Source organism: Trichosurus vulpecula, chromosome 1 (assembly GCF_011100635.1).
Source record: "Trichosurus vulpecula isolate mTriVul1 chromosome 1, mTriVul1.pri, whole genome shotgun sequence".
Lineage (NCBI taxonomy): Eukaryota > Metazoa > Chordata > Mammalia > Diprotodontia > Phalangeridae > Trichosurus > Trichosurus vulpecula.
The window spans coordinates 290,381,675-290,395,686 of record NC_050573.1 but is presented as its reverse complement, the minus strand read 5'-3'; the positions used below and the strand labels follow the sequence as shown (position 1 = coordinate 290,395,686).

The window sequence follows — 14,012 nt, the reverse complement described above, 5'->3', positions numbered from 1 at the left end:
ATCACCCCCATGAAGTCATTGGTCCTCTTTGAAAACAAAGGGCAAACAACAACAGTATTGTGTTTAAAAATATATCTATACCATGTATATTGTAGGTATCTCTAATGCACATGTATATTCACTCATTCATACATACATGGCATATAAATGACCAATTGTCTGACCATAGTTGCCTGAAAGTTGTGAGAGGGTAGAATGTAGAACTCTCAACAGAGATAATTTCTAGAAAATTCAATGGCAGGCAGAGAGCAGAAGTAGTTCTTTCTCACTGATGTAATTTAATGCTATTTTTAGTCTCCTAATGTCCCATTCTGATTTCTCATCATAGTATGGAGGTGCCCATGGCATCTGAAAAGCCAAGTCAAAAGAATTTAAGGCAACACTACCAAGCTAGTCTAGGTCTAACCATCAACTGGACATTGTCTAAAGATCAGAAAAATCACAGAAGCCCAGAATCTGAGAGCTAGAAGGGACCTTACAACCATCTACTTGAACCGAACATAAACGAAATCCTCATGATAAAATCCCTAATAATCCCCGCCTTCTGGCTGAAAACCTTCAAGGAAGAGAAATGCACCATGCCTGAAAGCAGCATATTCCACCTTTGAAAAACTCCAATTTTTAGAAAGACTTTCCTGATTTTCATCCTACATTGCTTTTTTTTTTTGTCTCTTCTGCCCTCTGTTCTTGGTTCTAACCTTCTGAAGCCAAACAGAACAAATCCAGTCTCTCCGTGCTATAACCTTTCAGATACTAGAAGAATCTCATTTATGGAAGCTTAGCCATTGGGTGATGAAATATCTGGCTATGGTGATTCATGACTATTGTGTGTACTAGAGCATAGTTGGATGGCAGCTTACATCAATGGAAGTTGTGCCTGCATCAGTGAAAGAATAGATCTTTGAAGTGTTTAATTATCCTAATGTTCCTAAAGCCTATTCCATGGGCTTGATTGGAGAAAAGGGAGAGAATGACAAGAGGGAAAATATAGCAGATTTGAAGCATAAAGTTTAGAAGCTGTGAGATTGTCCATCTAGTTACTCTAGTATGGTGTGGTAGTTTGCAACAGTTATCACATCCAAGGAATAATTGCTCATCTTGACCCCCAAGTTAATATCCCACCATGTGACAAAAGATACTCCTCACTCCCCTCATCTGTTTCAGTTTTGTCCTACCATTCCATGACTTTTAATTAGGAATGAAGAGTAAGGATTGCAGGAGACAGGTCAACCAGGCTTGGCCAAGGTTTCTTTTTTTTTTTTTTTGATGATATGACTGGGGTATAACTTGTTTTTTTAAGGTATAAGTTTTCCATTTATTTCTACTTATTAAACATAGCTATTTTTAAACTTACATTTCATTTAATGAAACTATTGCTATCCAGTTCTTTTACTCCTTAGAAATTCATTCAGTTAATCTTTTTGTAAGTTTTTATTCTTGTATGGGTTCTCTCTAGCTAATCAATAACTTTCTGGAGTATGGCCATTGGACTACATACAGCTTACATATTAAAGTTTTTATTAGATTCCATAATGAAATTCCTTATCATAATAATATTGAAATATATGAACATGTCACTTCTTATACAATCATTTTAAAAATTTGTTTTCATGGCTAAAATTTGATCATTAAGATTAACTATTTCTAACTCCTTACTATTGGCAAAATTTGTCATATTCTAAAATATAGATTAATGTATTACAAGCTAAATGAATTTTATTTCATCTTCATTTTTACATTGTTTTAAGTATATCAGAAACAATAGAATTTGGATAACAGACATTTTGATAAAATGTGATTTTTATTATTTGGTTGAAGGTTTTATAAATAAGCACTTAGAAATATATATTTTTAAAATTCTGGAGAGGTTATACCATTTTTATTCTTAAGATATTCATCCAATTTTAACATAAATTGAATATTTGTTAGTATGGGGAGAATAAGCAACTGAATTTGTAGGATGTATTAAAATTTTACAGGTGAGGAAACTGAGGCACAGAGGGTTTAAGTGGCATAAATCAAGTCAGTGACAGAGCCAAGGTTAGAACTCAGAATTCCTGAGTCCCAATCCAATGTTCAGGATACTAGATATGGGGGTCTGTGAATAAGAGGTGAGTTTTAAGGAAATATTTAAAGGCAGAGAGGATCCCTGGTTCAAGAAAAGCTGATGGTTTCTAAAACATAAACAATTTTTAATTTTTCAGAGCATGATGGTTTATTTTGCATATCATCCAAACTCTTTCATTTTCCTTTTTCTTCTTCCTTTGCTTGTTAATTCTGTTAACAGAAAATATTTAGGAGAAACAAAAGAAAGTGAACTACAAATCTTCCCATTTTATCACTTATTACAATCACCAGTAAAATATTAGAAGTCAAAATGATTGAAAGTAGTTACTAAAGAGAGATTTTAAAATTTATATTTAGATACTATTAGCCTGAATAATGAAAAGCTTATTATAGTAGGAAGAATTAAGATTTACATTTTTGGAGCACTGTTATCTCTTGAAACCCTTCATTTCTAAATATTTCATGAGATAAAATATATGTTTCAGGATATATTTTAAATCAAATACATATTTCTTCAGGCTGGGCTACATAGCAGTGGTCATGCTAACCCATCTTTGCTCAAAAATGTGTGTTTCTTAGCAGTATTTGTTTATCTTATCATGCAAATTTGAACAATTAAAATAGAAATATTTCTGCTGTATAAAGTGCTTAGCACAGTGCTAAATAGTAAATGCTATAGGAATGTTAGCTGTTATTATTATTGCTAATCAGAATTTGGGACCAATAATAGTCTCATACATACTTTTGCTTTCATGATGATGATAATTTTCCTTTTATTAAACACCTATAATTTGCTACCTTCAATTTAGAGAATGAGAAGATAATACAAGGAGATATGTATATATATATATATATATATTCTGATTAAAGGAAAGTGATGAAATAATGCAGCAATTTATATGCATTTAGTTCTGTTGTAACCATCTGTTGGCGCTGGAGTTTAGAGAAATATAGTAAAAGGAGTATGTGAGAGAGCTTTGTCTTTAATGAATATGCTTAGTCAAATTTTTTAGTTTTGAATAAATAAAAAGGTGATTTCTCTGCATTAACCTATCCATTTAATATTCTAGACAGTGGAAAACAAAGGATGGAATAGTCAAAAGATTGGATTTCCTGAAACAACAAGTAATAGTAAGTATTCACTTTTTTTAGGCTTTCTATATTTGTATACTGTTTTAATGGAATTAGTTGTTTAGCTAGTACTTATTGAGTACTTACTAGGCTCAAAGTGCTACATTAAATTACTATGAAGGATTCAAAAATTATAAATGGCACAGCCGGTAAACTGCAAATTCCAGTCTAGTTGAAGGGGGACCATTTTCCACTCTGTTGTTCCTACTACTGCTATTGCTCCACCCTCTGAACCAGGGAGAAGCTAAGCCACTGGGCTCTGTACTGCCTGAGACCTAGTCCTCCTCTTCACCTGGACCATGGTGTGGCCTCTTCTTATTCCCTCTCCTTTGCACCTCTTTCTTGGAGAATTGTAATCAAATTACCATTACCATTGCCTCTGGAAAAGATATGTTAATAGTTTATTCTCTTGTTCCACTCCACATTTTAGTGACTTCTCTGACCTCGACTCCCTTTGCTACCATTCCTTCTGTGTTTTCTACCCCATTAGAATACAAACTACATGTGAGACAGGGGCTGTCTTATGTTTGTGTTTTATCCCCAGTTCTTAGAACATAGTAAGTGCCTAATAAATGCCATTCATTCATTCATTCATTCATTCTATGTACCTTATAGGAGAACATGCTTTTTGAAAAATATATATTTGTGTTGGTTTCACATATATTTGAGCAGTGTAGTACTCTGAAAACAAAGAGGCTTATGATACTGTAGAGGCACCATGTTTTTTAAGTAGACTCTCTTTGACCCCTGATGATGATACTATTCAGTGAGGGTACTTGTATCACCTTCCCAGTTCATCCTTGTTTAGCCTTATGATTTTTATTCATGTTTACTTTTTTATATATCTCTTTACTCCTTTGTTTGAACTTCAGAGTTTCTACACAGTTTCCATCAGGAATGCTTAGCAAACTTCTATTTCATTAAAGATCCATTTTTTTCCTCCAGTAGCATTATACTCAGTTTTGCTGGGTAAGTTATTCTTGGTATTAAGTCCCTGTGCTTTGACTTCTGGAATAGTGTGTTCCAAGTATCTGTTCTTTTATACTGATAACTGTTACATTGTGTTTGATCCTGACTGTACTTCTTTGATATTTGAATTTTTTCTGTCATCTTGCAATATTTTCTTTTTCCTTTTTCTTTTTTGTAAATAGTATTTTATTGCAATGAAAAGATAGTTTTCAACATTCATTTTTATAAGATTTGAATTACAAATTTTTCTCCCTTTTCCCTTCCTTCTTCCTCCCCCAAATGGCAAGTATTATGATATAAGTTATACATGTGCAATAATGGAAACATATTTCTACATTAGTCATGTTGTGAGAGAAAAAGCAGAACAAAAGGGAAAAATCAGAAAAAACAAAAAAGTGAAAATAATATGAATTGATCTGCATTCAGACTTCATAGATCTTTCTTTAGATAGCATTTTCCATCGTGAGCCTTTGGAATTATGTTGAATCATTGTATTGCTGAGAAGAGCAAAGTCAATCTTAGTTGATCATTGAACAGTGTATTACTGTGTACAATGTTTCCTGGTTCTGCTTGCTTCCCTCATCATCAGTTCATGTAAGTCTTTCCAAGTTTTTCTTAAATTTACCTGCCCATCATTTCTTATAGCACAATAGTATTCCACTATATTCACATACCACAACTTGTTCAGCCATTTCCCAATTGATGGGCATCCCCTCAATTTTCAATTCTTTGTGACCACAAAAAGAATTACTATAAATATTTTTGTATATGTAGGTACTTTGCCCTTTTTTATGATATCTTTGGGATACAAACCTAGTAGTGGTATTACTAGATCAAAGGGTATGCACAGTTTTATAGCCTTTTGGGTATAGTTCCAAATTGTTCTCCAGAATGGTCGGATCAGTTCATAACTCTGCCAACAATGTATTAGTGTCCCAGTTTTCTTAGTGTCCCAGTTTTCCCACATCTTCTCCAACAGTTATCATTTTCCTTTTCTGTCATATTAGCTCATCTGATAGGTCTAAGGTGGTACTTCAGAGTAGTTTTAATTTGCATTTCTCTAAACAATAGTGATTTAGAGTATTTTTTTAATATTACTATAGATAGCATTAATTTCTTCCTCTGAAAACTGCTTCTTCATATCCTTTGACCATTTATCAATTGATGAATGACTTTTATTCCTATAAATTTGACTAAGTTCTGTATATATTTGAGAAAAGGGGCCTTTATCAGAAACACTGGCTGTAAAAATGTTTCCCATCTTTCTGCTTTGCTTCTAATCTTGGTAGCATTGGGTTTGTTTGTTCAAAACCTTTTTAATTTCATATAATCAAAATTATCCATTTTGTATTTCATAATATTCTCTATCTCTTGTTTGGTCATAAATTCTTCCCTTCTCCATAGATCTGACAGGGAAACTATTCCTTGCTCTCCTAATTTGCTTATGATATCATGTACCCATTTTGACCTTATCTTGGTATGCAGTGTGAAATGTTGGTCTATATTTAGTTTCTGCCATACTATTTTCCAATTTTCCCAGCAGTTTTCTTACCTCAGAAGCAGGAGTCTTTGAGTTTATCAGACAGTAAATTACTATAATCATTTGCTACTTTGTCTTGTGTACCTAACCTATTCCATTGATCCACCACTCTATTTTTTAGCCAGTACCAAATAGTTTTGATGATTGATGCTTTATAAAATAGTTTTAGATCTAGTATGGCTAGGCTACCTTCCTTTGAATTTTTTTTCACTAATTCTCTTGATATTCTTGACCTTTTGTTCTTCCAGATGAATTTTGTTACTATTTTTTCTAGCACTATAATTTTTTGGTAGTTTGATTGGGATAGCACTGAATAAGTAAATTAATTTAGGTAGAATTGTCATTTTTATTATGTTAGCTTGGCCTACCCATGAGCAACTAAAATTTTTCTAATTATTTAGATCTGACTTTATTTACGTGAAAAATGTTTTGTAATTGTGTTCATATAGTTCCTGGGTTTGTTTTGGCAAGTAGACTTCCAAATATTTTATATGGTATACGGTTACTTTAAATGGAATTTTTATTTCTATTTCTTGCCACTGAGCTTTGTTGGTAATATATGGAAATGCTGTTGATTTTTGTGGGTTTATTTTATATCCTGCAACTTTGGTAAAGTTATTAATTATTTCAAAAAGTTTTTTTGTTGATTCTCTAGAATTCTCTTAGTATACCAGCATATCATCTGCAAAAAGTGATAGTTTTGTTTCTTCATTGACTATTCTAATTCCTTCAATTTCTTTTTCTTCTCTTATTGCTAAAGCTAACTTTTTAGTGCAATATTGAATAATAGTGGTGACAATGGGCATTCTTGTTGCACCCCTGATCTTATTGGAAAGGCTTTAGCTTATTCCCATTACATACAATGCTTGCTGGTAGTTTTAGATAGACTCTACCTATCATTTTAAGGATAGCTCCATTTATTCCTTTGCTTTTTGATGTTTTTAATAGGAATGGGTACTGTATTTTGTCAAAAGCTTTTTCTGCATCTATTGAGATAATCAAATGATTTCTGTTGTTTTTTTTTATTGATATGGTCAATTATGCTCATAGTTTTACTAATATTGAACCAGCCCTGGATGACTGGTTAAAATCCCACTTGGTCATAATGTATTATCCTGGTGATAAGTTGCTGTAATCTCTTTGCTAATATTTTATTTAAAATTTCTGCATCAATATTAATTAGGGAAATTAGTGTATAATTTTCTTTCTCTGTTTTGGCTCTTCCTGGTTTAGGTATCGGCACCATATTTGTGTCATAAAAGGAATTTGGTAGGACTTCTTCTTTGCCTATTTTTCCAAATAGTTTCCATAGTATTAGAATCAATTGTTCTTTAAATGTTTGGTAAAATTCACTTGTAAATCCATTTGGTCCTGGAGATTTTTTCTTAGGGAGTTCATTTATGGCTTCTTCAATTTCTTTTTCTGAAATGGGATTATTTAAGTATTTCATTTCCTCTTCTGTTAATCTGGGCAATTTCCATTTTTAGAAATATTCATTAATTTCACTTAGCTTGTCTGATTTGTTGACTTACAGTTGGGGAAAATAACTCCTAATATCACTTTAATTTCTTCTTGATTGGTGGTGATTTCACCCTGTTCATTTTCGATACTGTTAAATTGGTTTTCTTTTTTTTTAAGTTAACCAAAGGTTTATCTATTTTATTTGTTTTTCAATAAACCAGCTCTTAGTTTTAATTATTAGTTCAGTAGTTTTCTTACTTTCAATTTTATTTAATCTCTCCTTTGAGTTTCAGAATTTCTAATTTGATGTTTAATTGGGGATTTTTAATTTGTTCTTTTTCTACCTTTTTAAATTGCATGCCCAATTCATCGATCTGCTCTTTCTCTACTTTATTCATGTAAACATTTAGAGATATAAAATTTCCCCTAAGTACTACTTTGGCTTCATCTCATAAATTTTGGTATGTTGTCCATGGCTTTTTATTACATGTAATTTTTATTGCATTATGATCAGAAAAGGATGCATTTAATATTTCTGCCTTTCTGCACTTGATCATGAGGTTTTTATACTTTACTATATGGCTAATTTCTGTATAGGTCTTTTCATGAAGAGATTTTGAAAGTTGCCTATTTCATTGAATATCCATCTTTTCCCTTGAAAGATTATGCTCAGTTTTGCTGGGTAGTTGATTCTTGGTTGTAATCCAAGCTCCTTTGACTTCCAGAATATCATATTCCAAGCCCTCTGATCCTTTAATGTAGAAAGTGCTAAGTCCTGTGTAACCCTGTTTGTGGCTTCTTGATCTTTGAATTGTTTCTTTCTGGCTGCTTGTAGTATTTCCTCCTTGACTTAATAGTTCCGGAATTTGGCTACAATATTCCTTGGAGTTTTTGTTTTGGGATCTCTTTCAGAAGATGATCAGTGGATTCTTTCAGTGACCATGTTACCCTCTGGTTCTAGGATATCAGGGAAGTTTTCTTTGCTAATTTCTTGAAAGATGATGTCCAGGCTCTTTTTTTTGATCGTAGCTTTCAAGTAGTGCAATAATTCTTAAATTATCTCCCCCCTGCATCTGTTTTCTGGGTCAGTGGTTTCGCCATTGAGGTATTTTACATTTTCTTCTATTTTTTCATTCTTTTGATTTTGTTTTATTGATTCTTAATGTCTCATAAAGTCATTAGTTTCCATTTGCCTAATCCTAATTTTTAAGGAATTACTTTCTTCAGCCAGCTTTTGTACCTCCTTTTCCATTTGGCCAATTATACTTTTAAAGGAGTTGTTTTCTTCAGTTGACTTTTTCCCCTCATTTGACCCATTCTGTTTTTTAAGGAGTTGTCTTCAGTCAATTTTTGTGCTTCCTTTTCCAAACTTTTGACTCTTTTTTCATAATTCTCTTGCATAACTCTCATTTCTTTTCCCACTTTTTCTTCTACCTCTCTTACTTGATTTTTAAAATCTTTTTTGAGTTCTTCCAAGAGGACTTTTTGGGCTTGAGACCAATTCATATTCCCTTTTGATGCTTCGCATGTAGGCATTTTGACATTGTTGTCCTCTTTTGCATTTGTGTTTTGATCTTCCCTGTCACCATAGCAGCTTTCTATAGTCAGGGATCTTTTTTGTTTTTTACTCATTTTTAACAGTTGAGCTCTGCTCCTAGGGCACAAGGGACACCATCCCAAGCTTCTTGCACTGAAGGCCAGGGTTCCGATCTTTGGTTTTCTGTACTGGGACATCGGAGGCTGGTGGCTTGCTCTTTGTGCTAGGGTAGCCCAGCTTAGTCACTCCTGTTGTGCCCTGAGTTTTGGAGCTGGCAATTGCCTACTGTGCTTGGGCTGGAGGCCTCACAGCTGATCTGCTGTGCCACTAGCTTGCTGAGCCCAGACCAAGGGACCTTGGTTGCTGATCTGTCTGTATTGTGGCTAAGAGACTCCCACTGGCTTGCCTGGACACGGCCTGCACTGGGCTGTTCTCCCCTTTTATCTAAGCAAGATAGACCTTTCCTGAAGTCCTTCTAAGTTATCTTGGGCTGGAAATTTATTTCACTCCATCTTTTGTGGATTCTGTTGCTCCAGAATTCTTTTAGAGGCTTGATTTTACTTTGTTTCTGAGGGAAACTGGGGAGAGCTCAGGCAACTTCCTGGCTTCTCTCTGCCATCTTGGCTCCACCCCTGCAATATTTTTCTTTTACCTAGAAGCTCTGGATTTTGGCTGTAATGTTCCTGGGAGTTTTCATTTGGGGATTTCTTTCAGGAGGTGACTTGTGGATTCTATTTCTACTTTACCCACTGGTTCTAGGAGATCTCGGCAGTTTTCTCTCAAGCTTTCTTGAAATATAGTATGTTGGCTTTTCTTTTGGTCATGGCTTCCAGGGATTGTTATTTTTTTTCTTTCCAGGTCATGAGATACCTAATATTTTCTTCTACTTTTTTCTACCTTTTTTTCTTACTGTTTTAATATTGCTTGTTTCAAGGAGTCATTAGCTTCTATTTGGTCCAATATAATTGTTGTTTGTTCAAGGATTTGAACCTCTTTTGCTGATCCAAATAGAAGCTCTAATTTCTTTTTAATTTCTAACATCTCTTTCTTTTTCAAATTATTTTCCTTTGGAATTCTCATTCCATTTATTAAAAAACCCCAGCATTTTAAATTCTTTCACAATTCATTTTAAACTCTTGCTTCATCTCTTTCAGTAATTATAATTGAATTTGAATCCAATCTGTGCTTTTGAGGCGTTGCTTGTAGATGTTTTGGATTCATCCTTTTTTTCTGGGTTTGTATCTTGAGCGTCCCTGTCACTATGATAGCTTTCAATGGTGGGATTTTTTTTGTTAGCTTTTTTTCCTAGCTTACTTCCTGACTTCCAACTTGATGTTTAGGGCAGAATTCTTCACACTCCTAAAGGGAAAGTCTAGGCTGTTCCACTTACTACTTTTTTTCCGTTCTTTCAGGGTCTCAGACACAGCTGAAGCAAGGAAATTGCAAACTTTCAGTTTTCCCAAAGTTTCTCATTCCCCAAAGTGGTCTGATCTAGGACTAAATCTTATTGAGACCTCCCTCATCTGAGTTCTACAAGTTCTTGACCTGGGTTTGGGTCTGAGCAACAATAAGCTACCACTGAATTCAGCCACTGGGAAACTCTGCTAGTTCAGAGTAACAGAATCACAGGCTCCTCTTTGGTCAGGGATTCCGACTTTAATTACTCCTCTGCAGGCTTTGGGCTGAGCCAGAAGCTGAAACTGAGACCCCACTCTGTTCCTTGGGTCTTAGCCACACTGCTGCTACTTACTTCAGAACTTGCTGCTTTTGCTATGCAGCTATAGGCCTGGGGCCATTCCTCACCATGCAATGGCACTCCTGTGTGCAGCTCTCATCCTCATTCTACCCTGAATTTGTGACCCAGAACTGGACAGTGAGTGGCAGACTTGTCAGTTGACAACTGTTCCCACTCCCTTTGCAAAGCTTTAGTCCCCCATTATAAGTCTGAGATCCCTTCTTTCTTTGGTACATAGCTTCTCCCTACTTGTAGGAGCCCTCCACATGGCTTCTCCTGGTCAGATCCCATCCCCAATGTCTGCAGACTTCTCCATGCTGGAAAAATGACTCACTGTGTTTTTTTTTCTTGGATTTCACCATCAAGATTTAGTCTTGTGCATTTTCTAGATGTATTTGAAGGAGTTTGGGTTTTTTTGGGGGGGGCACGGGTTGGGGGACTGCTTCCTGATACTTTACCATCTTGATTTCCTCTCTTCCTTTCCCTCCCCCCATAACTTTTTTTCAAGATGCATATTAATCCATGGAAGCTTTGATGTATTATTTGAAAAATATTAGATTAAAAATAAGAGAAACAATAGATTGATTAGCAGAATCAGCCATTTTCAGATTTATCTTCTTTTCATGAAACTGGATGCTTTTTCTATTTAGAAGTACCATCAAAACACTTTTTATTCCAATTTTGTTCTAGTGCAAACATGGTGTCCAGGTATATGCATAATTGTTGAGCTTTAGCAGAAAACATAGATAATGGAAGAAACATTAATATGCTGTAAGATGCAAATAAATTATTAACATTTTAACTTTAAAATAGACTATAGAAAACTAATCTTCAAGTTCTTTTAGTAAAAGTTTAGATATTTTTTATCTTAGAAAAGCGCAAAAAAGTCTAACCTTGGATGTAAAATTAGAAGTGGTAAGATGGTTTTTGTCTGGCCAAAAAGCAACAATAACAAAAAATTCCAAAACTAACCAAATCACAAAGTCTTAGGGATTGCTACCTCCATGATAGGAACGATACATGAGATGTTGGAGCTTAGAGGAGAATTACCACCCCTTTGCCCCCACACCCCCATTCCCCACGGTCACTCCATCTGTACTAGTTTTAGATGGTGAGCTGAAAGGAATCTCTGCATCACAAGCATCACTAATACTGAATGATTCCTATGCTGTAGAACCATACTGAAGCACCAAGAAATCATTACTCAGCTTCCAAGATAATTTCCCTCTAAGCAACACTGGAGGTTCTGGGACTAGATTGGTCTAGCTGCAACACAGCAACAATAAAAAGCTGGTCTCTGCTTAGGAATTAATAACTTTGGGAATAAAGTCTATTTTTTTCTATAGATTTATGTAAGTTCAAATCTTAAGGTAACATAAACAAAGTCTGCCCTACTTAATCAGTTCCATGAGCTCAGATTTCTGTCATAGGAAATTGTGCAGAGTGAGGGAATGTGTACAGTGTTAGTATTTCAAATGTAAAAATGTGCATTTATGATTAGAGGGTTGATTTCTAGGTACTAAATGCTGGCTAAAATGTTTTAAGACTTTTGACACTTCACTTTGCCTCGTTATGATTCAGTTTAGTCGTCTTTTTATAATTAGCATATTGGAAAGAGTTTTTCCTTAAAAATTTTTCCTTAAAAATCTTTTGTAGAATGATTCACCATCTTTGAACAACATAAAGAGGGGCAGGGGTAGCTAGGTGGCACAGTGAAAAGAGTACCAGCCTGGAGTCAGGAGGACCTGAGTTCAAAGCTGGCCTCAGACACTTGACACTAGCTGTGTGACCTTGGGCAAGTCACTTAACCCCAATTGCCTTGCCTTGTCCCCTCAAAAAAATCATAAAGAGGGGCAGCATTTTACTTAAAAATAAATATAATGTCATCACGGATTGGTATTTAAACATACAGATTTCTTTCATGAAATGTACTTTTTCCACCCTTACTTAAAAAGAGAACATTTTAAAGTCTAGATTCATTTGAATAAATGCTAATCATAATAATAGCTAGTATTTACATAGTGCTTTAAGGTTTGCAGAGCACTTTATAAATATCACATTTTACTCTCACCACAGCCCTGGGAGGCAGATGATAATGTTTTAATATCGATATGGGAGGCAGATGATAATATTTTAATATCAATAATATTGACAATCAATATTGATAATAATTTTACAAATGAGGAAACTGAGTCTGAGGAAAATTAAGTGACTTGCCCACAGTCATAGCTAGTAAGTGTTTGAAGCTCTGTTTAAAGTTGGGTCTTTCCTTTCTTCAAGTCCAGTTCTGTATCCACTAGTTGCTATGGAATTATCTTGAAAACAGGCTATACTGGAGGCACATATCTCCTCATTTCCTCTAGTGTCCCAAGGTAGGCAGTGACAGTGATGTTGTATTCTAGGAACTCTTGCTGTTCTCCTTTTCACTATCTAAAAGGAGAGAAATGATGTAGTATTAAAGGACATAATAATTTTAATGTGGCATAGCTAAGATTTGTGTGACACCTGATTGGAAATGGGCAGGAAGTTGATATACACCTGTGTTTGATTTTTCCAATGGAAGATTTTTTTTGGAGATTATAGTCATAAGAGACTGCTAGCAATTACAACTAAAGAACAGTTTAAATGGTTTTGCAAGTGTTAGTGATTACACAGCCTGGCTCCTCTATGTATTTTCCTAGCTTGATTGCCTGCAGATTTAAATTATAGAACTAAGTTTGTTTTGGTTTTTTGAAGATTTTCATGAATGTACCTCCAGCTGAAAAGGCACTGAAATAAACGTACTCTTTCCTCTTCAACCCAAATGTGGATACTTTGGATGTATAAGCCCGCACCTTTGTCATAGGCATGTTAAATTGCTAGTGCACATAACTCTGTAATGTGAGATTTGTGTTAAATTTAGCATGGGGCAATTTTATGCTTGGCATGCACATAAAAAGCTAGATTTTACAGATGAATGACTAACAAGTTTAAAAAAAGGTTGTGTGTTTTAAAGATCCACTGATGGCTAATGGAAAACTTTGTAAAACATTCTATTTAGAGACAATTCAGCTGATGGATATCTTATTTTTAAAAATTTCTCATTCCCTGTTTCTTATTAATAAAGGATTTTGTTTTAAAACAGGCTCATTGTTTCTTAAAGGTGAACTGTGAAGCTTAATTCAAAATTGGACTAGGCTCAAAGGTACTGGTATGTGCCGAATCCACCCACTAAAAGACTGTTCAGAGGCATTTACCACATAAATATGTTTTTGCTAACCTTTAAAAAAGTTTTATTTAGCCTCTGTGAAATCTGCTGGTTCTTCTAGGTTCATTAGAGATGACCCTAGATAAATACTTCTGGGATGGAGTAGAGCTCCTTGTGACTTTCAGTGTAATTGTTTATTTGTCTTATTCTTTGTCACTTCTTATGTGTCTGTTCACTATTTAACCCTAATGACACATCCTGAAACTAAAAAGGTGCTCCCATTCCCAGCAGGCCCATATTGGGCTTTGTTCTCAGTTTCCTTTGGACTCTGCCCTCAATTTAGAACTACTACTGTTGGACTAACGAATACCTTTGAAATCTGTTT

The 14,012-nt window shown here is 34.7% G+C and overlaps 1 protein-coding gene across 5 annotated transcripts in view; it reads left to right on the top strand.

Moving 5' to 3' along the window:
* Positions 1 to 14,012, top strand: part of STAU2 (staufen double-stranded RNA binding protein 2) — a 422,077-nt gene that overhangs the window by 234,001 nt on the left and 174,064 nt on the right. For all 5 annotated transcript variants that reach the window (XM_036768257.1, XM_036768272.1, XM_036768268.1 and 2 more), the window contains one exon: positions 3,138 to 3,198. In XM_036768257.1, the coding sequence (XP_036624152.1) occupies positions 3,138 to 3,198 (61 nt within the window). The remainder of the gene's footprint in view (positions 1 to 3,137; positions 3,199 to 14,012) is intronic.